Source organism: Larimichthys crocea, chromosome I (genome assembly GCF_000972845.2).
Source record: "Larimichthys crocea isolate SSNF chromosome I, L_crocea_2.0, whole genome shotgun sequence".
Lineage (NCBI taxonomy): Eukaryota > Metazoa > Chordata > Actinopteri > Sciaenidae > Larimichthys > Larimichthys crocea.
Genome location: NC_040011.1, coordinates 23,597,725 through 23,621,993, shown reverse-complemented (window position 1 = coordinate 23,621,993; position 24,269 = coordinate 23,597,725). Strand labels below are relative to the sequence as shown.

General features: G+C 40.0%; 2 protein-coding genes across 2 annotated transcripts; one reads left to right on the top strand and one right to left on the bottom strand.

Moving 5' to 3' along the window:
- The first annotated feature begins 4,295 nt into the window (after positions 1-4,295).
- Positions 4,296-5,775, top strand: LOC109141262 (neurexophilin-1). Its single transcript, XM_019270919.2, has 2 exons — positions 4,296-4,482; positions 4,794-5,775. Exons 1-2 carry the CDS (start codon positions 4,423-4,425, stop codon positions 5,532-5,534), a joined length of 801 nt encoding a protein of 266 aa, XP_019126464.1. The 5' UTR covers positions 4,296-4,422; the 3' UTR covers positions 5,535-5,775.
- A 1,377-nt stretch (positions 5,776-7,152) lies between these two features.
- LOC109141258 (speckle-type POZ protein) lies at positions 7,153-23,162 on the bottom strand. Its single transcript, XM_019270887.2, has 10 exons — positions 23,048-23,162; positions 13,889-14,110; positions 13,675-13,796; positions 12,821-12,972; positions 12,600-12,727; positions 12,320-12,497; positions 12,054-12,109; positions 10,709-10,831; positions 10,009-10,151; positions 7,153-8,934 (listed from the first exon to the last, which is right to left on the bottom strand). The coding sequence occupies exons 2-10, from the start codon at positions 13,964-13,966 to the stop codon at positions 8,790-8,792; spliced, it is 1,125 nt and encodes a 374-aa protein (XP_019126432.1). The 5' UTR covers positions 13,967-14,110; positions 23,048-23,162; the 3' UTR covers positions 7,153-8,789.
- Between the last annotated feature and the right edge of the window lie 1,107 nt (positions 23,163-24,269).

Sequence of the window (24,269 nt, the reverse complement as noted above, 5' to 3'; positions counted from 1 at the left end):
TCTGCCTTGCTATTTAGATCTGCTTTCCAAACATAACAAGTCTTTCAGAATTTACTATAATTGTTTTAAATTTCAAGCTTGGAAAGTACAGTATTAAATATTTACCTAATGATGCTGTCCTTCTTTATCGGTTTGAGAATGCAGGGCTAGAGTAAGGCTTTATACAGTTTTTAAAATGGGTCAGTACTGAATGGATCTTGCTTCTTCTCAAAACTAGGCACACCTCATTGTCATTACACAATAAAGAAGATTATCCAATTTTTACGTGAATAAAAGATGAAATCTAAAACTTGCCAATCTGCCAAAGCAATGACCTATTTCCTTGTTCCTTAAATTGCACAATTACCGTTCATTATTGTAATACTTTATTGTATGCATATTGGATATATTTACAGCATACTAACATTTGTTGACAGTGCTTTGTCAAAGCGTTAAAAAAAATCTGTAGGTACATCCAAGGAGATTGTGCTACAAGCATGGTGTATCAGCTTTTTAGCTTTTCAGACATGTTGGTATTTAGTGGCAAGTCAGATACTTTTAGGTCAGGGGTTGCCAACCTGCAGCTTGGAAACAAAAAATTCCCCAAAGGTACTGAACTTGGCAAGCACAAATTAAACACGCTGAAAAGTCAGGCAAAAAACAGACCCAGATGTTCCAACAATATGCCAAGCATACTGAGACAGTGACTCTTGCATCCTACAAAGTGCCGTGGAACAATGGCCGTGCTAAAAAAACATACGATGAAGGAAATTTTATTGAACAGTGCCCCACTGATGTGATTGAAATATCAGTGAGTGACTGAATGAGTGAGTAAAATAACTGGCCACTGGTAGGTAAGCAGGACTTGCAGTGTGATGTGAATCTGGCTGAGCAAAAGTCTGGCCTGTAGTCTTGGGATGAGTTTAAGGCCCATTTTTGTCAATCTCCTGTTTCATAGTGACGGGTGTGTGACATTTGTGACATGGTAATTTGTTAATATTTTCTTCTCATACTTCCACCCCTTTGCCTACCTATTTCCCACCTGCTTGCTATCTGTTGCAGGTGTATTAGTATGATGTACTAAAATACTTACAAATCTAATGGTTTGTCCGTGAGGTCCTTGCCTGTGTGAAGTTGTTTTTTTAACCAGGGATTTGCCACTAAATGAGCAACAGTAAATACACAAAGAATATTGGGAATGACTCTTGGATTCAGCAATAACACTGGGAATGTGGGGAATTTATTAAAATGTGATACCTTTACTCTATTCTCTAAACAGCTCACTAGCTAGTGAACTAATGCACATATCAACTTCTAACAAGTCACAATAGTTACTTGTTGTCTTTTTTAGTATCTCTAGTGATATTATTGAAAGGCTCTCTTCAAATTTCAGCCAGCTGTGGTTATACTATATTGTGCCATGGCCTCGTTTTGTCGCACGTGTGTTTAGACACATACTGACACAATATAATGTACTAGTTATAAAGATGTTTTTAATTGTTTTTTAGTGTAGACTTTTAGTGTTGTATCAACACTTATAACTCTGGCTATAAAGGTTTCTTTTCTATTATTCCAACTGTGTTTTCCTATATTGTCATGTCACCTATATCTGCTTACAACTACATTGTAGAGTGTCATTTAACTTTTACTTAAATATTAATTTAGTACTTAGAAATGCCAATGTGGAAAATGGGAATTGTAATGGGATATTAAAAATGTGATCCCCTCATCCTACACTCTAACACCTCACTAGTTAGTGATTCATGGCAAGTCACAGTAGTATTTAGTTACTCTCTTTCTTATTATCATCCCTAGTTCCTTTTTTGGAAGGCCATCTTCTTCAAATTTCAATCCTCAGTGTTGTTATGGCAGGTATGACATTCACCAAATACCGGTATATAATTACATCGGTTGTATCTGGTGTTATCTCTTGTTTGATAGTTTGCGTTACCTTTTAGCACTACACTTTGTACCCAACTGAACCAGCTTCACAGCTTTAATGTCTATTCTCACTTCATACACTTTCCTTGAATATGCGCCCACTGACTCAAACAATTGAGATGTAATGTTGTACTGTGACTCCTGTGTATTTAACAATGTACAGTACACATCAGGTTCTACCCCTTATCCTTATGCACCCCTTGCTACAGGGGTACCAGCAGTACTCTGTCTCAACAAGGTTCATCTGTTAAGCGCAGTCGCACACTGACTTGCAGTGTCCTGCACTGAAAAGTGACATTTGATTTTTTATTTATTTTTTTATTATGCACAAAAGAAATGCAACTTGTTTCCTTCTGCAGCCATGAAAGGCAGTCTGAGGCAAACGCCCAGGTGCTACTCAATCCTATCTAAAAATCTATGACCCAAAAAGCCAACGAAGGAGGCAAAATAGGAATTCGAAGGAACACAACATGATTTCATGTGAAGAACGATATCATCTCACTGGTATTGTGATGTATCATGTCAACATCTTTCTTTTAATAAACCGAATGTGCAGGGGAAAAAAATTTGCTGTAGACATTCTTCCAGTCCGCTGCCATGAGAAAATGTGTGTTACCACATACCAAAAATGTTGATAAGCCGTGAGTCAGACGATTGTGTCTTTAATTACGGCGTGACACAAAAATCCAGTGGGTCCACTCCCTTTTTAATTCATCTATTGTTATGTTGTCTATATGTCTTGTCGAAACAAAGACATGGGTGAAGAATCATCTTACTCTCACTCCGCCACTGACAAAAGATGGATTACTGTTCATAACAGACAATAAGACATCACTGGAATTACAAAGAAATAGAACATAGTATTCATACTAATTAATAATACAGATAGTCATGTTAAATAATAACTGAGTCTGAGTCATTCAACTTTAATGATGCTGCTGAAGTTTTATTTGTATTATTAGTGTTTGTAAATGCAACACTGAAGTAAACTGAATATACGGAGTAAGCAAATTCTTTAGACACTACAAACATCTTGTAATGTATAATATTGTATAATAATATACAGTAAAACTTGTTGAAAAAATTAAAAAGTGTTGCAAATGACTATGATCTTTGACATTTGATTTCTCAAAATGGAAGGCATTGCTGCTGCATTTGTCAACAGTTTAACTATTATATTAACTACTACCCCCCACAGGTGTTTCTGTGGGGGGTACTGAGGGAGTTTGGGGTATGGGGGCTATTGGTACGAGTCATCCAATCCTTGTACAACCAAAGTGAGAGCTGTGTCCATATTCTCTGCACAAAGTCAAATACATTCTCAGTGGGTGTTGGACTCCGCCAGGGCTGCCCCTTGTCTCCAATCCAGGTTGTGATATTCAAGGGCCAGATCTCAAGGCACAGCCAGGGTGAGGAGGGTGTCTGATTTTGCATGTCTGCTGTTTGCAGATGATGTGGTTCCGTTGGCTTCATCAGACCTCATCGTGACCTTCAGCACTCAGTGGGGCAATTTGCAGCTGGGATGAGAGTCAGCACCTCCAAGTCTGAGGACATGGTGCTCTGCTGGAAAACAGTGGAATGTTCCCTTCAGGTTGGATGCGAGTTGCTGCCCCAAGTGAGGGAATTCAAGTATCTCAGGGTCTTGTGATGGGAAAATGGAGGGTGAAATACCTAAATATTTGCCAAATATGTGTAAATGTCAGGGTGCCAACCTGCTGTGCTACAATACAAAATCTCACGTACAGATATATGTGCAGGCTGTCTGCTTCATAAAATGTGATTATCGTGGCATTGACCAATCCTGACCTGAGCCACTGGTGCTTAAGTTTGTATGTGGAAACAGTCTTTTAAATATAAAGTTTGCTATTTAGTTACTGTGTTTTATAATGTATTTTTGTACATTTTGTTTTTATCCAGCGTGCTGTGGACCTTTTTTCTACGTGTGTCCATAATAAAGATGCATAAAGAGGAAATTCTGGGAATTTAACCATATTGTAGTTTCTCATGGGAGAGGATGCATTTCGCTGTGTGGCCACAAGATGGCAGTATCACACTGATTTGGATTTTTGCCACCTCAACACCATGAATGAAAATAAATGCTCATTTGTAAATGTTAATTAAATGAATACATGAGTGGGAACATAATGTATAGATGTTTTTTGAGAAAGGAGTGGGGAAAAAAGGCTGTGTGTGTGATTGGGTGGGTGAGAGAGAGGGGTAATGAAAGAATGTGTGTGTGTGTGTGTGTGTGTGTGTGTGTGTGTGAGAGAGAGAGGGAGAGAGAGAGAGAGAGAGAGAGAGAGAGCAGACACAGCAAAAACAGAGTGTTAAAAATCTGGAGATCTGAGAAAGCCTCTCAGTGTGTGTGCTGTGAGTGGAGGTGAGCATCTCTCAGCGTTTAATGTGAATGAAGCTGTTCAAACATGGACTTCCAGAAGTTATTTCAGCCTGAATGAACATCTGCCGTGAGTGGATGGATCTTCTGACAAGAATTAATGCAGTATGGAGATGTACGCCAGGCATTGCTTCGTTTGGATACTTCTAAAAGGAACCTTCTGTTTGGTAAGTTAATAAAAAAAACTAGAATTACTCAACATAATTAGAAACATGTCTCTGAAGTTTTACTTAATCCAAGATATTTAAATATAACAGTTATATGTAACAGTATTTATGTGTACGTTCTTTAATTCTTCATAAGAGGTCATTTTATATTGGTTGCTTAAGAACATTTTTCTGCATCTTTCACAGTGTTTCTAATGTAGCTTTAGTACATATATTTTACATGACATACTGGTGTTTTTGGCAGTAGTTTAACATATAATCAATATTTTAGGGACTCATTGTCCAAATTTCTCTCCTGACTTTCTTTGCAGTTGGTTCTTGGACAACATCGTGGCAGCTTCACCTTCACCAAGAGAGAATCACCTGAACTCAACAGAGATCAAGACCCTTCTTCACAGAAAAACTGGGCGTCCCAGACTAGGAGTTTGATCCAGAACAGCAAACTACCCATCAGTCCTTTTATTCCTCTGTCAAAGCAGGGACTTCTGGAAATACTCGAAGGAAAGTCACAGTCATACTCAAACCCGTCCTTAAAGATAAAGCTGAGTCCCATCATGAAAGTTCATGGAACATCTAAATTCTCCAGGACGTTCAGTTGGGGGGACTTTTACTCAAATATCAAAACTGTCAAACTGAATTTGCTGATAATGGGCAAAATTGTGGATCACGGGAACGGCTCTCTTGGAGTCTACTTCCGCCACAACTCCACAGGTGTGGGCAACGTCTCTGTCAGCCTTGTCCCACCTATGAAAGAGGTGGAGTTTGATCTGGAGCGCCAAAGTGTAGTCAACCCTAAAGACTCAAAGACGTTCAACTGTAGGGTGGACTATGAGAAAACTGAACGCAACAAAAAGGTGATTCTGTGCAACTATGACCCGTCCAAGACGTGTGCTCAGGAGCAGACCCAGAGCCACGTCACCTGGATGTGCTCCAAACCTTTCCAGGTCATATGCGTCTACGTGTCTTTCTACAGCACAGACTACAGACTGGTCCAAAAAGTCTGTCCAGACTACAGCTACCAGAATCCAGGAGTCAACCTGCCCACAGGTTAAAGACGACAGTGAAGAGTAAAGTTTGAATAAATCCACTGGGAGCAGCTGTGTGATATGAGCTGTGGAAGTTTTTAGAATTATTCCAAAGTTTAGCATTTCTCCTACAGTTTACCAAGTCTCTGTTTTAGTGCGATATCTTACTTGTTGTAGATTACAAGAGTTGTATTAGACTGTTTTTATGGAAACATAATTATGACTGCAACTAACTATTTTCATTATTGATTAATGTGACGATATTTGTTTTGTTTTAGTACACAACCTTCAAATGATTTGTTTTGTCTGATCAAAACCTAAAGATATTTAGTTTATGATCACATAAGATCAGATTTTCTCTTTTTAAAAGAAAAATTGATGTGATTAATTGATTTTCAAAATAGTTGCTGATTAATTTTCTGAATCTGAATTCTGACCTTTGTAAGGGTAATATATCTCCATCCTATAATGTCTTTTGTTTGTAATGCTACAGATATCAGACTATAGATATATCAGGATAGACCCACACACTGATTTTGCATTTACTTTGTACACTTTTGTCATACTTGTGTCACTCTTTACTGTGTTGCCCAATAAAAAAAAACAAACACATTAAAAACAAATTTTAAAAGGCTGAAACGTGATTCATTTGATGATTTCCAGTCCTCCTCCTACAAGTAGTATTAATGCAATATAGAAATACTCTATTACAAGTCTTACATTTCATTGTCATTCAAGAAGTATTATTAAAAATATTACTAGCAAAATGTATTTAAAGTATCAAAAGAAAGAGTGTTATAATATATCACTGGATTATTATTACTGATGCATTCATGTGTTAACTGCATTTTACTGTTGTAGCTGGTCTCTTTTTGTTTTCTTTATGTTCTGTTGAATAGTTTTATCTATAGCAATGAGTCGTATTCTAGAAGATGATCATATTTTGTATTGAAATCTTAGTGAGTAAAATAAATGCAGTATTAAAGATTCCTTCAGAAATACAGTGGAGTAAAGTATGATTGGACTGAAGTACGGTACTTGGGTCATTACTGGCTTCAGTCTTATTCTCAAACCAATAACCGCCTTGTGTTATTTAAATGAGACTTGATGAACAGTGACAACATACAGCTCCTGTTTGTGGAGCAGGAGAAGCTCCTCATTGTTGTTAAATGAACACTACATTGTCTACTGTCACTGTAGAAAGGTGTAGTTTATGTTGTGTTAGGACGCAAACAGACTACAGCCCTAAAATCAAGCGTTTAACGACTGAAGAGATGAATTCAAACATATGTTATGGGCTTAAAGTAAGACAGCCAGGTTTGTTCATAATTAGCTTTATGCCACTGAAACTGGATCAGGTTTCATAAACCTGTTCAAGAACTGGGAGTTTTTGTTGTTGTGAAGCTAAATAGAAGATGCAACAATACCAAAGTTTGGATCTGTTCGTTTTATTCTCTTCTAAAACTTACTTTGAGTCATCAGGGACACTAAATGTCATAGAAAAAACACTTTAGGTGTGATTTGTTTCTGTGAAGTCTCATGATCACTTCCTAATGAAACTCGTGTTGTTTTACGCGACAGCCGAAAAATAACGACTTTAATACAAACACGTAATTCATACAAAAATACCCAGACAAAGTTTGCATTGCATTCAATACAAAATAGTTGTGGTTTATTCTTTTGGGAACAAAAAATGGCAACAACTAAGTGTCACTTCTCATAACCAGCGATATCTACAGGAAAGAAACAACAATGGTTCCTTCTATCGATTACCATTTTCCACCAGGTTCAAATGAGAACTTCAAATGCATTTCATGTGGTTTGCCTTGGTGTGCATTTTTTTTCACATTCTGTCTATTCTGAACATTAAAACGTGTTCATTTCAATTTAATTTCCCCTCAGTCTTCATGCCTGCAAAGAAAACATCTGTCCACTTTTTTTTTTTTAATTTTCATGGTTGAAAATGCTTCTTGACACAGCTTCAAAAACACTATTGTCTGTACAAATTCCTATGAAAAAAATAGAAATGACAGTTCTGAGGAAAAAAAAACAAATAGGAAATCCATCATAAAAGAACAATAACGTGCCTGATTGAATCCTAATGTTATTTTCAAATAATTTCTTGACTCATTTTACCTCCTCCATTTGTTGTCTCCTGGTTGATTTGTCCGTTGACACCTTAGAATTTTATTTTCTCTTAAGGGCGACAAAGACAGATCCACACACAAAATACAATTTCCCCAAAGAATGACATCCAGTTGTGCGTTGCTATTTTCTGTATCCTCTCTATACTGATTTTTTTTCTCCCCTGGCTATTTAAAAAATGAAAACAGACGCAGATGAAGCAGAGTTCTATATCGGAGTACATGTGTTGTTTTTTTGTCACTTGCTGATAAATCTTCTTAAAGGGTACTTGTTCTTGGTGGTCCAGCTGGGTCTTTAGTCCATGAAGCTTGCTTCAATGTGTGCTTGCCTACAGTATTTCTACTTTACTGCTGGTAAGGGTTGACAAGGGGTGACCTGTGACTTTAGTGCAATGTTTTCCCAACTTTCTTTGGGATTATTTTGATGATTTCGTCCCATATCTGCTTTTTTTTTTTTTACTAGCCCTTGGTTGCCTTTCTCAGGGGGAGCTTCTAGTTTGTAACTAACAAGCCCACTTCTTCCTCTTCTTCTTCTCTTGTCCCTCACAGGCCCACGTGTCCATTAGTTTGGGGGCTTTTCCGACTGCTCTACTCCAAATGCTAAGAACAGAGCAAAAAGAAGCCTTATGATAAAATAGTTAAAGACTTTGTTTATCTGCACTTTTTTTGTCCTTCAAGCCTCCAGATTTCCAGACAGTTGGCTCTTTTTGTGTCCAGTTCTTCCTCCTGAACGGATTCCAAAGTAGGAACTAACAGGATATCGAAGGATTTAACTTCACACATGGAAAAGAGCACAATGTCAGACCTCACTAAGCCGGAACGGAGGAGTAAAGGGGAGGGGTGTTGTGGTTTCTTTGTAAACAACAAACATCCACTTCATGAGCCCTTCAGCCCCTTTCTTCCATCTCCTCCTCATTCTCCTTCTCCTCCTTCATCTTCCCTCCATCTTTAGAAGAGACTAAATACAGCAGGTTTGGATGGGGCAGAAGGGGGAGATTCGGGGGAGGCTGTAGGTAGTGTAGTAGGTAACAGCAAGGGGAAAAGTTGTCCCTGTGTGTTTGAGGGGGCAATCTGTGTGTTTTTGTGTGTGTATGCATGTGAGTGTATGCATGAGGGTAGACGCCTTGCTGTGAGGCTGTTAGGATTGTTTGAGGCGCTTGCGTGGGGGTCCGAGGAAAGGGCACTGAGCCGACGCCAGGGAGCGGTAGGCTTCGGCCACCAGGTGAGGATGAGAGTCCACCATGGACTTCCAACCTGCTGTCTCCATCACCTCTGCAGCATGGCTGGAAGACAGGATGAGAGAGACAGAGACACAAAAAGTTACGTTTCAGCAATATTTTCTTAATTACTGGAGTAGCCTGAGTATATTTTTTTAGGGTTAGGACTATGCAATTATTTGTACATAACATGTTAAGTGAGACAGAATGTTTATAGCTTTAATGTTTAGAGTTGTTTAGAGTTGGTCACCTCTAAAAGTCTTTGTTAGCCCAGTTTAACCTGCAGCTTCTGTCTCAGAGGAATTCAGGCCAATAGTAATTAATAGTTTAGGCTATAAAACATCAGAAAAATGTGAGAAATGCCTGTTATGATGTCAAACTAATGCTCCCACACTTAGAGGCAGACCAACCTATTTGGCTTGTGTTGAGAGTACGGGACAAGTGATTTAAAGAACAGATGTGTGCCGTAGCAGACAAAAAAAAAAGCCATTTCGTTTCAGTTGTACTTTGAAAAATAAAGTAATTTCTACTCTAAGCTGCAGGTGTCAGAAATCCATGAGCTAAAAATGTTGACCTTTAAACAATATTTTAGAAAACAAAGCAAAGAAGAACTCTTTTTGTTCTTGAACTGACAAAGAAAAGCAAGAGAGAAAATCCTCACGACTTGTGTAAGTGTAACTACAGAACGTTTTGACCGTTTATAAATCGATTAATCAGCTCTTTCAGTTCAAGAAATATGAATAAATCGTATAGTTGATTAAAGGAAACAATCTAAAGAGATGTGTGTGAGCTGAACACCGCCACATGTTCAGTTATTATTCCACGTTCGTCTGAGTCAACAGAAGAGGTGACAGCAGACCTTGTGAGGAGTCAGGTTGCCCTGATCCCTCTGACAGCCACGACGTGTATCCGATGGACCACTCCACGAGGGGATATGTGAAATTAAATTAGTAACACCAAGAGATGAGGTGAGAGGATTGGTACTGTCCATAACGATGGCAAGATAAAAAACATGTAACAGAAGAGACCCAACAGCCGAGACAAAATGTTCAGTGGACTCAGTGGAGGTGTGACTCTTTAAAAAGGTGCAGAAGACCTAATTATTAGTGAGGACGAGCTCTCGTCTGCGTGTGAACTCACTAGTTGATGAAGTCGACGGCCTGTGTTTTGAGCTGGTCGGCACTGTGCAGGTCAGCCAGGATGAGGATCTCAGCGGCATTTTCCACAGACAGACTGGTACACAGCGCGTCCTCGCACATCACCTTCAGTCGTTCCAGAGCGTACTGAAAGACAGAGGGGAGACATCAGTCATCAGTATTCATGTGATATTTGCTGTGATGATATTAGCAAATACCATTCCAACGTCAGTCTGGCTCTATCGTGAGTGATGTCACACCTCTTACAGAGACCATCCAGTAACGTATCTGTTTTTTGTTTTTTCTTCAGATATAAATAAAAGAGTGTGAAATAAACGAGCCGTGTCTCATAGTCAGTCTCCATTTGCTGTCATGGAGGAGTGAGATCAGTGGGAAATCCTCCAACTGTTTCTTCTGAAATCCTGATGGCTTACTAGAATCAGGTTTAGTGGATACTGTGCACTTGTATCATCTCAAGTCTTTAATGCATCTTATTACCTTTACCTGTGGGAGTATCTGAAAGCTCAGGGTACGCTGCCAACAAAATAATAAGCAGCTCTCATCACATTACAGCCAAGACAGGAATATGAAACACATGCTGCAGTCTGCAGATTCTAAATATTTTAATTACAGGAATAACGTCTCAATCCATCAAAATCTATCAATTCAGCAGTTGTACAGTTTGTTATGTACTGTTATAATACCTTGTCGGCTGCTGCCAGCAAGTCATCAGCCATCTTGTCCAGGTTGGGAGCCTTGTCTGTGTAAATGAAGCACATCATCTCTTTGAAAACCTCCGGCTCCACGTCGTTGATCTCCACGCGGTTCTGACAGAAACAGACGAAGGATGAAGAGGTTCGATTAAAAGCACTTCCCCTGTCAATTATCGAATCAGGTTTTTTGCATGAAGCATTAAAAACAACGATATGTAATGCTGATGTTTGCACACGTGTGACAGCAAATAAATATGAACTATTATGTATCATGTACAATTGTTGAAGTCATGCTGTTTGATTACATATAATTTTAATATTATTTCTATCTTTTAAGCTTCCCCTTTTTTTCTTGCCACTTTCTTTTGGGTATTCGAGATTACTAGGCATCGTGCAGATGAGACCATGACGTATGATTAAACCACACGGGAGGGAAGTAACATGACCGACCTTTAGTCTAAACAATGAGATGAAGATGAAAGTTAACTCGATGAATGCTTCTGGGTTAAAATATACAAAATTCTGTGTGTGTGTATATATAAAATAAATAAAATATAAATATACAAAATATATGCAATATTTGGGGTCAAAATCAAGAGATAAAGAAAGTATTTGTACTTAAAGTAATCTTCTATTTTATATTCAAGATTCTTAACCCACATTGCGTGTTTAATTTCCTTTTAGTATCGTGCTGGCACCAAAATACTAAATTTCTTGTACATAAAAACCTATTTGACAATAATTCTGATGAAACAGGTTCTGCCAACTCTTAAAAAAACAAACAAACAAAACAGGCCTCCCCGTGTTTCTGAATTATGTCTGCTAGAGTTTAACACATTATGCGTTACTGTGTTAACAAGACATTTTGTTAGGACTCTTTAAAATCTTTCCCTTTATTCTATCAGGTGCTTTTCAGACAAAAAGGTGCTCCACATTTTAAATATTAAAGACCAAGTGAAACATTTTAAAAGTTTGCCACATAAAATCTTGAATGGCCTTGGTTTAAAAATCATCTGGGCAGCTTCTCCTACAATTTCATTTTGAACATTCACATGTGCACAAATGGAAAAAAAAAAAAAAGCAATTCTCTGCTTCTGCAGCTTTGTCAGTGAAGGATGAATCCTGACCCTCAACCAAGGCAGGACAATTTCATTTCAGGTGCGCTATCATTCAGTTTCAGCAAACAGCTCTGCGCTTGCAGCCGTTTGACAACACACAATCCTTCACTCACTTTAACCCCTCAACACAGCAGGGAAAAACTGAGCAGTTGAGCCGCTGATGGAACAAAACAAATTTATTTCTAAGAATAAAAAAAGCTTCAGGACCTTGGGCTCACCTTTTTGCTCTCTTCCATCTCATGCTCAAACATGGCGCTGAATACAGGGGAACGTGCTGAAAGCAGTGATATGGAAAGATATCAGGACAACAGCAAAAATGTTAATGTGTGAGTAATCATGGGATCAAGCAACAGTCAGAGGCAAACTAATAAATATATATACAAATACGTATAACCCCCCCACACACAGTGAAGCATTTAAAACTGCAGGAACAAACACACAGAACAAAGACGGTGCATGGGGTGTGTCTGACTCATGTCTGTACCTGCCAGGATGGCTTTGTGGGCTTGAAACTCCTGGCCGGCCACACACAGGGAGCAGTCTGTGAAGCGGGAGTTCTCCCACAGGCCTCCCAGCTCATCTGCTAGCCGGCAGTCAGGCACCTTCACCATGTTCATGGTGTTCTGTCCAGATATGTTGACCGAGTCCTGCACCACACTCACCTGAGGGAGAGAAATGACATGAAATACTCTTTTTGTGTTCATTGAAAAAAAAAAAAGCATTTAATTTAAGCTGTAAGCGAAGAAGCATCGTCAGCGTCACACCTCACAGAAGAGCGTGAGCTTGTCGTCAGGTAGAAGACCGTTGGCCTCATCTAGGAGAAAGTCTCTCCGGATGAACTTCTTAAAGCCCCAGTCTTTCCCCTGGACAAAACGATATGCCCTCTGGCTTTCTGCACACAGCCGGAACAAAAAACAGGTAAGAACAAATAAAAGCGTGAATTTAAAAATGCAGCATCCAGGATATGACTCTTTCGTGATCTCACCCATGGCTTTGGTCTCCTCTCCCTTGGCGTTGAGGATGGAGAACTTGAACTTGGCGCGCACCTCGGCCTTCGGACAGCTGACCAGCAGCAGGTAGAGAGACAGGTAGTCTTTGCTCTCCTCATCCAGCCCCTTGGGATTGACCCGCAAACACCTGATGGTGGTGGAGGAACGGTTAAGATCTCCAGTGAAGGGGATGGAGGTGATAATGTATTACAGACTGTATTATAGATCATTTTGATATGCCACACATGACCAAATTTATAAAGCTGTATTCATGTTTTTGTTTGCTGTAGTACAATTTTTTTTTCAATGACATTAAGATAAATTATTATCCTGACTGGGACACATGGGGATATTTCTAATTAACATAAAACAAAGATCTTCTCTTGATTACTCCTGAACATAGAGAGCACAGTTTTTAATTTAAATGATGCACATGTAAACCAACTCTAAGACAAAAGGCAATTAGTTTACAGTAACTGATCACAATGATTATTTTGAGGTGCATCACTACGTTAGTGACTTTTCTTTTCGGAAACCAGTTTTAATTATTTTATTATTATATATTTTAAATAAGTGCTTTTAAAGATCTCACTGAGAACTGATAAGGTTCTGCTGTTAAAACGTTGATTTGTAAGGCGTTATGTCAAAGCTGTTTGCTTGATAAAGAGGTCGAAATTAATGTAGATTAAAAAAAAGACCTTCATAGGACAGAATGTCCAAAGGTTCAAATGAAGTTTACACGACATGTTTGACTATAATGGGAGAGGATGAGACTTTAACAGTTCACTGCCTGCACAGTGCAGTAAGACTACAAATACGATGAAACAGAGCAGCTCTCTTGCCCGCCCACCATTTCAGCTTGTCATTGGCCCCAGAAGAGAAGGTGGAGCTCTTGATGACCTCGCCCATCTCCTCACGACAGAAGCTGAAGTTGTTGATGGTCCACATGTAAGAGAACTTCACCACTTTGATCTGGCAAAGCGAAAGACATTCAGTAAAGCTTTGTGCACTTTGAGATTAACACATAACAGTGTTACTGAGTTTGTGATCAACACTCATTTTACCTGTGTGTAACACCAGCTCTCGGCCACAGGCCCGCTGGACATTTCCGCAGGGGGAGGGGGACTCGGGACTCTTGACATTGCCAGCGTGACAGAAGGTGTCGGGGGCAAGAGGGTGAGGAGGAGAAGGAAGAGGAGGAGAAGGAATCCGTCACTTCCACTCGTCAATGCTCAGTCCCGACGTCCATCTGCATCAGTACACACCAGATGGAAGCAGTTTGCCCCCTAGAAACAGACAACGTGAGTGTGATTAATTGATCGGACTTGAGTTTCAATCCCATCTCCTTGATTTTCCTTGAAAATCCTGAAACATGATCTTCTAACAAAGAGGCAGTCGACCACACAGAAAACTGCTTTACAAAAAAAAAGGCTCAGCTGATTGTAATGCAACAAACAGCCAGTGTATCTTTCATTAATCCAGTTAAGATTCAATATCATTTAATTCATGTGGCCACACTGCCTGCTACAGAGGTTTGTGGTGTCAGGGCTAGATGAATTGTCCCTGACCCATTAGGGGACAGCAGGAGATCGATGGCCCATGCCTGTTCTGCGATCAATAGCCCCTGCAATTGCAATTAAGCCTCAAAAATGAACTGTAAATAAACAAGCTGCCTCACAGGACCGGTGGTGCGGGTTGGAGACACTGGCCAAATCCAAGGACCCTAAATTACCTTGAAGACACGCTGTAAGATCATGCAGATTTGTAACACACACACACACTCTCTCTCTCTCTCTCTCTCTCTCACACACACACACACCTCCCAAACTTCAACATCATGCTCGTATACTGTAGGTTATTCAACCCTGAAAGCCTGGCTCTCTTCAAAAGCTTAAACTGATCAGCAGTAACAATTTAATGCCAAAAAATCTCTTACATAATCCTAATCCTATGTAATTATTGCACTGCTGTCTTTTTGTAAACTTTGTCTGCTGCTGCTGTATCCGGCTTTATTATGTATCCTACTGTTATTATTTTATGATTTTATTGCCACGGCTATTCATCTTACTTTTTTCTTTTGCGACCATGTAATTCAAGTAGGTTATGTGAGCTGTATGTGTTGGAAAGATGTGGGAGTGCTGGGGAGGTTACGTGGGAACAGTGTGTGACATTGTATGTTTTCATGTGGGATCCTGAATTAAAAAAAAAAAAATCAACATAAAATTAAGAAATACTACAATTCTAATGGTACCTGACATGTCACACATGGATTTATGAAGGGAAACGTGAGTGTGAGCAGGTCTATTTGGGTTGTTGGCCTTTGAAATACAAGAACAGTCAGAGTTTAGACTTGACATTAAACCTGAGACTTCATAATCTACACATCAATAGATAAGACCCGTGATATATCATTATATGCTCTATACTTCTGTTATTGTAAACAAATCTTGCGATAGCACCAAGACAAAGTGCCTGATATAGCTTCCTCCTCCGTGTCACACACCTCTATTGTTGTCCAAAAACACAACTGTTGCACTGACTGAGTCATTCCCACATATACATCGTCCCACTGCCGTAAATATTCACCAAAGCATCGCGGTGTGTTAAACCACAACTGAAGATCCCCCCAAAAAATGTACTATTCATCGAGTCTGAGTTAAGTTTTTAAAAGCTATTTAAAGACTTTATTTAATCCCTTTTGGAATAAAAATCTAAATGTGTTCTGAAAGATTTACATTTGTCAAAAATAGGTTAATAAATTGCTGGCTTTGGTCTTTTTGAGTTATTCTGGACTGCAACTCACAAATTTTAACTAAGATCACACAAGAAGAACCCAATAATCTTAAAATCAACAGATATAATAACTGCAATTACATCTGGTGTGTGTAGTGTCAGGTAGAAACACCACTGGACTGGATCTGAGCCGCATTTATTGATCTTTTACCACTAATGCCTAACCTTTTTACTGTACTTACTGTAGGCTTATTATTTCTGGACCGTCTACCTTTAATACCAAACAAAAAGAAGTAGTGTTATTTTTATTCATTGTGTGGTTATGAATTAGGTCGTTGTTAATACTTATAGTGCCTTTGCATATACTTTGTATATTTCCAATAAATACATCTACACAAAATCAATATCTAGTGCGTGTTGGGATAAACTCCAGCCACCAGCAACCATAAACAGAATAAATAATGTAGGTAATATAAGAGAGGAATTTACAAATGCAAACACAGTACATCTGGCCTGCTGTAAAAAACTATTTGATTGTTAAAGTCATATCAGCAGCATGAACGGACGTCCTTTTTCCTGACTCATACAGGAAACAATTCCCGGCCCAGTGAAGGAGAAAACACATCACACCCACAATGCCCACCATTATAAAATGCCCGTCACTTGAGGCGAGCTGACAGCGGTAATGAGGACAGTGAGAACAAAACTAGCAGTTTGCCTCAGACGAGAAGACACACCCGTCAGTATCTCTGGTTAATTGTGTGATAAAGGTGTGCGGGTACTGTAATGCCCCCATTTCTACACCCAGCACTGGACACCGTCTTGACACAATGCCAGAAGCATAAGTCTTTTTCATTTTGCTGCAAGGTCAGTGGTTGAATGCACTCCGATATAACCCCAGTCTGTTTCTGTCTGAGCTCTCATGTTATTCATCTGTGGCCATTTTTTTTTTCCTCCACTGTTCAATCTTTTTTTTCTCTCTCTCACCAGTCTTCCAAACCTTCATCCATCTCTACTGTTCCCTCACACCCCAGAGCCTTTTAACGTCTTCGTCCATAAATTCAATTTGGGTCAAAATGCAGTGGAACAAATTGTGACGGCTGTGAGCCCGGCTTTCTGCTCCTGATGAATACGCTGAATGGAGGCGAGGCGTTGACAGCGATGCGGCTTAGAGGCTGTGAGGCACACTCTACAACAGATTTAAAACAGATTTCAGTCATGTGATGATGTGAACTAACATCCTTTAGGCTGCTTTGGATGAGCTGAACATTTAATGCTACAGTTAACTCCTTTAAAATAAAATGTATCTGACTGTCCATGTTTCCATGACATGACAGCACGTTCTGCCCACAATCAATGCAATGCGTCCTATTTTATAGATGTCGAAATTACCAATGTGTGACTGCGATGATACAGAAAAGTAAGAAACCTATCGCACGTCTATTAAACAGGGACTGAAGAATGATTAAGAAAAGTTTTTGGCCTCATCCTGTGACACAAAAGTCTTCTTCGACATGTCGAATACAGGAAGGTGTTAATAAAATGAATGATGGGTGAATTCCAGTTTCAGGGTGCTGGTATTGTCCATGCTCGTATGCTGTCGTGGCTGACGAGGATTACTGTATAGAACAGATCCAAAATGTGTGCCGCGTAAAAGGCCAATTTCATACTATATACCAGTCAACTGGAATCTGCAGAGTGATCACACCATAGATGATATAAATATGGACGGCGTGTCCATGACTTGATGAGGCTCAGAGTGCGGCGGCTCTGACACACAGATGTTGAACATCGACAGACCTGAGGCAGGCTGAATGACGCTATCTGTAACACAATACGCTCACAATAAAAAAAATAAAAACACCTCAATCTGTTACTTATGTATACAGTTGTCCCTCACTAAAACGCGGTTCACCTTTCGCGGCCTCGCTGTTTCTCAGATTTTTTTAAGTGTAATTTTGCATGCTTTTTTTACAGCGTACTGCACAGTATGAACGTGCATTGTGTTCGGCATCCTGATTAGCTAAGGGAGTACTGTATAAAATGTGGCGCCAGGACAAAGAGGCACCGTCAGAGGAACTGTGAAATACGCGTGAGTTACTGGTAATAAGTGTCAAACCTCAAAGATTGATCATTAAAATTAAATTTGTTAAAAATGTTTGGCCTTGAAAACAGGTTTTGATCTTTTCGTTTCATTTACTAATATAGTATTGTACTTATTTTTGTTAAATCCGCGAAAGTTTGAACTTTGAGAGTGTTTAAATAAGAGAGAAATGAGAGAAAATGTTAATGCCTGTCTGAGAAAAGTGCACAAAAGTGTGTGGTTAGGGGTTTTACAGCCTTAAAACATGTATAATAATTGTAAAAAATAAAGCTGATTACTTCGTGGATTTCGTCTATTGCGGGTTATTTTTAGAACGTTTCCCCCGCGATAAATGAGGGACCACTGTAAACTTAAGCCTTGATATAATTTAACGGGTTAATTATATATATATAAAAAAACTGTTTTATGTACCAGGCTGTAAAAATCTTTATTGCTGCTGTGAAGTTGGACGTTTTAACATGGCAGTCTAGAGACTGACTTGTCTGCAGCCAGCCTCAAGTGGCTGTTTGAGGAATTTTGAAGTTTTTGGCACTTCCAGCACAAGCCACAAATGTTGCCACTTACAGATTGAGTGACAAAAGTTAGGATGCATACAGCTGTTGGCGACTTTCGTCTGAGAAAAACCCTCAACCTAGTGTACTTAGGGTAAGTCCAGATATTTAATTTAATGTAATGTGACCGCAGTGGATAATTTGTTATCCACCCCTCTCGTGAAATTAGTCTAGACACAAAACAATCTGTGTCAGAAGCTCGGTTCAGCCCAATTCCAACTCAAAATGAAGAACCAACCAATCTTCTTGATTCTTTAAGTGTGGCGACTGGTAAGATAGAGTGAGACGAGGATTTAAAAAAAGAGGGGGGGGGTGTACGGGGAAAGAAAATGAAAAGAAAAGTGATAGAGAAGCCAAATGGAAAAACAGGTGGCGAATGAAAGATGGGCCACCGTCTGTGGAACCATTCAAAGAGATAAATTGCCACAAAAAGTGGTTAGATGGAGACAAAAGAAAATCAAACAGAGGTATGAGGGAGAAATCAAATACAGAATCGTGGACAGGCAGACTCTGATGAAGACGCGCGCTGCATTGAAACAGCCTCAGCGTCATTTTAACAGTTTGTGCTCTGCAGTTTTACCACAGATGGACTGAAAGAAAGAAAGAAAGAAAGAAAAATAAACACAGATTTTTCACAGATGCAGAAAGACTTATAGTCCATTAATTATGAAACAGCTGAACACACATCAGCCAAAATTATAATGAAAAAAAATATATAAATAAAAGTCTACTACAGCCTTCCAATGTATTTATGTTCAGCGATGATCTCTCTAGTGTCTAGCTTAGTGGCAGAGTCCGCCATTCCCACATTGTAGTCATACTGTCTACCTGAACATGGTGGACTCAAGACTGCATGCATGTAATCCAGTGCGATTTCCTCACACTGATCACAGCCTGACTGTTAAATGTAACACTGTGGCAGAGCTGTATGAAGCTGTTGCTGATGCAAACCAAACGTTTCCTGCTGCTGCTGCAAGTGTTGTGAAAAAAAGTCTACAAACAAAGACAACTGCAATTTTCTATATTTTTTGGGGGGGAGGAAGTGGAGCAGCCACAGTGAGCTGTCAGTAAGGTTGCAAAATGCTGGGAACTTTCTGAGTTGGAAACTTTCAATGGGAATTAATGGGAATAAACAGAAATTAACCCCAGGAAATTATAAAATTGAAGGTTGGCCCTTAACAGGGAACTTAAATACAGCTGGGAAAAATATATTTTAGCATAATTTTGACTAAAACAACCAGATTTCATGCAAGTACACATGAATATCTGCTATTCCTTCATCACATGCACGGATGATTTCTCCGAATCTCGACCACATTTTAGAGCCCAGAGGACAAGATTATTGAAGCAACACATTTGAGCCCAAATTGGAATATTTTCAAAACCTTCTCAAGGAAAGTTTCTTGAAATTGTTCCCACCTCTTTTCAACCCCAGCTGTTAGATGATGAGATTCAGCAACAGGCTGCACACCTTCAACTCCTATGACAACCAGATATATACTGCTGTTCTTCTGCAGCATGAAATCAAAATGATCACTGACTAACCTCTTAATTAAGTGTACATGCACTGTAAACAGATGAACCAGGCCCTCAAGATGAAACAGCTGGAGGAGTGTTTGCTTAACACGTGTCACCTGGAGTCAACTGGATGAAATCCTAAAAACTTTGTTCCTCTTACGATATGCAGCAGTCTACGCTGACGTAACTCTGGAAGATATATTGATCTATGTCACTTGTTTCCGAAAAACAAAAACTACCACCAGCACAGGTCAAACACAGGGAGATAAACTCCTGCAGTCGTCATCTGAACTTTCACCAGACAAACTATACACACAGATTATCTATGTCTAATAATCTGAGCAAATACAAAGACGTGACAAGGTATTTACAATGTAGAAGGTGGTTCAGGAGAGGAAAACAATCTATGAACTTTTCAATAAATGCAGTCTCAGTGAGAAAGTTCGCTTTTTCACTTTTCCAACACCAACAAACCTGTGGATACAAATCAAGACTGAATTACACAGCACTGTTCATACAATCCTGTTGATATTTGTGCCTGCAATAACACAGAATTAGATATGTTAAGTCCAAAAGACAAAAGTACAATGGTGGCAGTTATGAGCATGATGCTTTCCCCCCCTCCTCACTCACATTTCACTCTCCTGACCAAGTGAAAGAAAAGGGGTGGGGGGGGAATCAATCTCTGCTCTAAATTAAAGACTGAAGGAATGGAGGCATTTCAGACAGCAATATCCAAGAGGGGGATGAAAAAATTGCAAGCCTTGTCAAAGTGTCAGTGAACACAATGTCTATTTCCAAAGCTTTGGTCTTTGAGGACTGCAGTAAGCCAGAGACAAACCTTAAAAGTATAATTGGTACAGGGACCTGGGATCGATTGCACAGCGCGTGTTGGGCCTCTGTGGGAGTGATTTCATATTCTGCCCTTGGTCATGGTACTCCTCCTTTCCTAAAAACTCAATCTCAGAGAGGTATGAACTATTGATTTTGTTACAGCGATCAGCTTGCCTCGCTCTCATCCCTGACTTTGTGCAGACCTACAATTACATTGAAGGGGATTTGACAGGGCAAAAAAAAGCATTAGCACCCAGGCCTCACCTCCCGCCTGTACTTCCTCACTAAAACCCTTCTCACTTCACCAGGCACAGGAGGTTAAAGGGGGGAGGGACATCAATGCATATCTAATGTCTCCAGTCACCTGTTTCATAGCGCTACCAACAGTTACACCTGACACGTTGACCTCTAAGGGCAGACGGTCCTGGAGGCTGCAGAACATAGCAAGTAGTCCAGTCATTAGATTTAAAAAGGAGGGTTTCATGGGTATCTGAGGAGCAGTGGAGCTGTGCTACTAATTTATTGGAATTTGAGCTTTATCGTGAATCCGGCCACGCTGGAGTTGTTTGGTGCGTTAAACTGAAAGCATCAACATTGTGTGACAGACATTGCTGTTCATTATGATGCTGTAAAGTCACTGTTTCTGGACCCTGAACAAGAGTGCGACAAAAAAGCTCCAACACACTGTGAAAGCTCTGACTCAATATCAAAATGTGAATCTGATGAAACCAGTCAGTCAGGCCCGAAAACACAGAAGCATGAGCCGACCCTATTCAGCTGCAGGCAGTTTACGCAGGAGGCAGGTTTATTCTTAATAAGAGGATTTTATGTTGACTGTTGATGAGCTAATCGGGTGGAAAACTCCTGATCTGAATTTCTCTAACAATTATTGCACCATTTGGAGCCACGATTGCAGTGGCTGCAGAGTTTTTGAACTATTAATTTCACCTCCTTTTAATATCTCACCATCACGGATGCATGTACACATGCTGTGCATGAGCGAGAGCATGTAGCAGGCTCATACCGAAGTAAACATTAAAAACAGCAGTGATCTCATTTGAAATTTTGATATATTCTGGTGCTATAATGTGTTTTTAAACTGAGATTCTTCTGTGTACTACCTGTGCTATAGACACCACAGCCTGAGAACAATTACCATGAACTGAAAACTGTATTTTTTTTATTCTAAGACACACTTAAGACAGATAAATCGAACCTCAAAGTTACATTAGGAGAATAAGTACTTGTATCATGATGAGTTTCATGATATAAACATTGATCACATGCATCGCTGAGCTGTAGTAGCTGCAGTAGTTCTGTTTTTAGACATCATCATAATCATGAGCGGATGTTACTTTATGTCATAGCACTTGACGGTGAGCTCAGCTCAGTTATATTCAGGATACCTGGAAGGTAAAAAAGTAAAATAAAATAAATTTGGACTCAGGAAAAAGTTGAAGACCGTCTTAAAACTGCTGCGTGTCAGCACTTTTGTCTTTCAATATTAGGCAAAAAAAATGTTGCAAAAAAAAGACAATTCATCAGAATTGCAAGTACTGCAAGAAAGTACAGCCTCACACACAGAGCTACAACACATAATGAGTATCGCTGCCAACGCATTTACAGTGGAGTTCAAGGAGACCTGGCTGCAGGAATAGTTGTTTCTAGTTGCATATAGTCAAACATATCCTCAGCTGCAGGACAAATACATACAAAATATTGTTCAATTTAACCCTTCTGGACTAAATATGACAAGCATAATCTCAAAAAAGAGACTTTAAGTGATAAGACAAATCACTGCTGTGGTGTGTTTGGTCTGTTTCCAGTGATCCTGACTCATGTCCTGATGCGCAAACACAGAGGAGATATAACCCAGCCTCAGGGACACACAGCTTCAGCTTTAATTCATCCCCCTTTCATAGAAACACAGTTATAAGCTTAAAGAAAACAACAACATGAGCACTCCTGAGACTGAAGCTGCATTAAAATCATCCACACATGAAAAGTATGAGGGTATATATATATCTTTCTCCTGATATCTACTTGTTAACCGCACACATTTTAAATAGATTTGAGCCTTTATTTTAAATAAAACATGTTTCTAAGTTACCCTGAGCTTCCAGCAGAGACATTAGGCGGTGACAGCTGCAGGTAAATAACCTGCTACAGATGAACGCTCTCTTGTTTTAGTCTGTGTGTTCACTTTAGCTTACAGACCGCTGTGTTCACACGAGATAACAATAATAATAATTAATACATTGTTTACAGTAAACAAACCGTGTGAGACAATCTGGCGATAGCACGAGAAGTAGCTCGACCGAGCTAGCCACGCTAGCCCTGTTAATGTAGCTGAAACAAAAAGGTCGGCCGTGAAATATGCGACTTAAAAAGCCAAAAAACACCACGCAGCCGCCTCTGCCGTGTGATTTTAAGTGTTCAGTCCGTGTGTGCGTGTTTTCTGTTTCATTCATCCACAGGCTTACCTTCGTGTCAGGTTGAATTATAACGCTAGCTGCTCGGGAGCTTCTGTTGTTGTTTGCTAACAGGCTAGCTGTCTGTAGAGAGCTGACAGAGCCGGGCGGTGCCGCGCAGCGCGCCCCCTGCTGTCCGGGAGGAGGCACCACACACGCACACACGCACACACACGCACGCACACGCGCACACACGCGCGCGCGCGCACACACACACACACACACACACACCTAATTAAAATAATCATAGCTCTGTTATGTCTATAGTTCATTCACATAGTGATTAATGTTACCACCACTGGAAACTAATTTATCTTAATTTTTCATCAACAGACTGGATGAGCTAATGCCTTGATGCCAAGACAGCTTGCCAAGATTATAACAGATATCAACTGTTAAAGGTTGGATTTAATTAAAATGCAGATGAAAAATTAATCTCGCCCTGATTGTGTCTTTAATGCATCTTTAACCTCCAAATGTTTCGTAGCCCGACGTCTTTGTACTCTTGCAATGAAGTGTATGAACACAATGAGGTTTCTTTTCATTAATACTGCTACAGTACTTTGCTTATGTCAACAGAATAATTACTTTGCACCAGTTTGATTGATTGATTAATTGAGATGAAGGTTATTCATGATACATTTGCAGTACTGGGTAGTACAACCTCTGCAAAACATCCCACTTCAATTCACACCGGTGAACATCCAGGGGTCGGACATAGAGGTGGTGGAGAGGAGGTGAACTGGACTGGACTGATAACACACATGCTCTCTACAAGAAGGGCCAGAGTCGACTCCATCTGCTAAGGGGGCTGAGGTCTTTCGGAGTGTGCAGGGCTCTCCTCAGGACTTTCTATGGCTCTGTGGTGGCCTCAGCCATCTTTTATGCTGTGGTCTGCTGGAGAGGGGGCAGCACGGACAGGGACAGGAGCAGACCCAACAGACTGATTAGGAGAGCGAGCTCTGTCCTGGACTGTCCTCTGAACTCCATAGAGGAAGTGGGTGAGAGGAGGATGTTAGCTAAGCTGACATCCATCATGGACAACACCTCTCACCCCCTACATGACACTGTGGGGTCCCTGAGCAGCTCCTTCAGCAGCAGACTGCTACACCCACGCTGTAAGAAGGAGAGGTCCCACAGGTCCTTCATCCCTGCTGCTGTCAGACTTTACAACACCTGCACCACCTGATCATGTTGTAGTCTCCTGTTCATGTCTCATTTTTCTATTTTATTT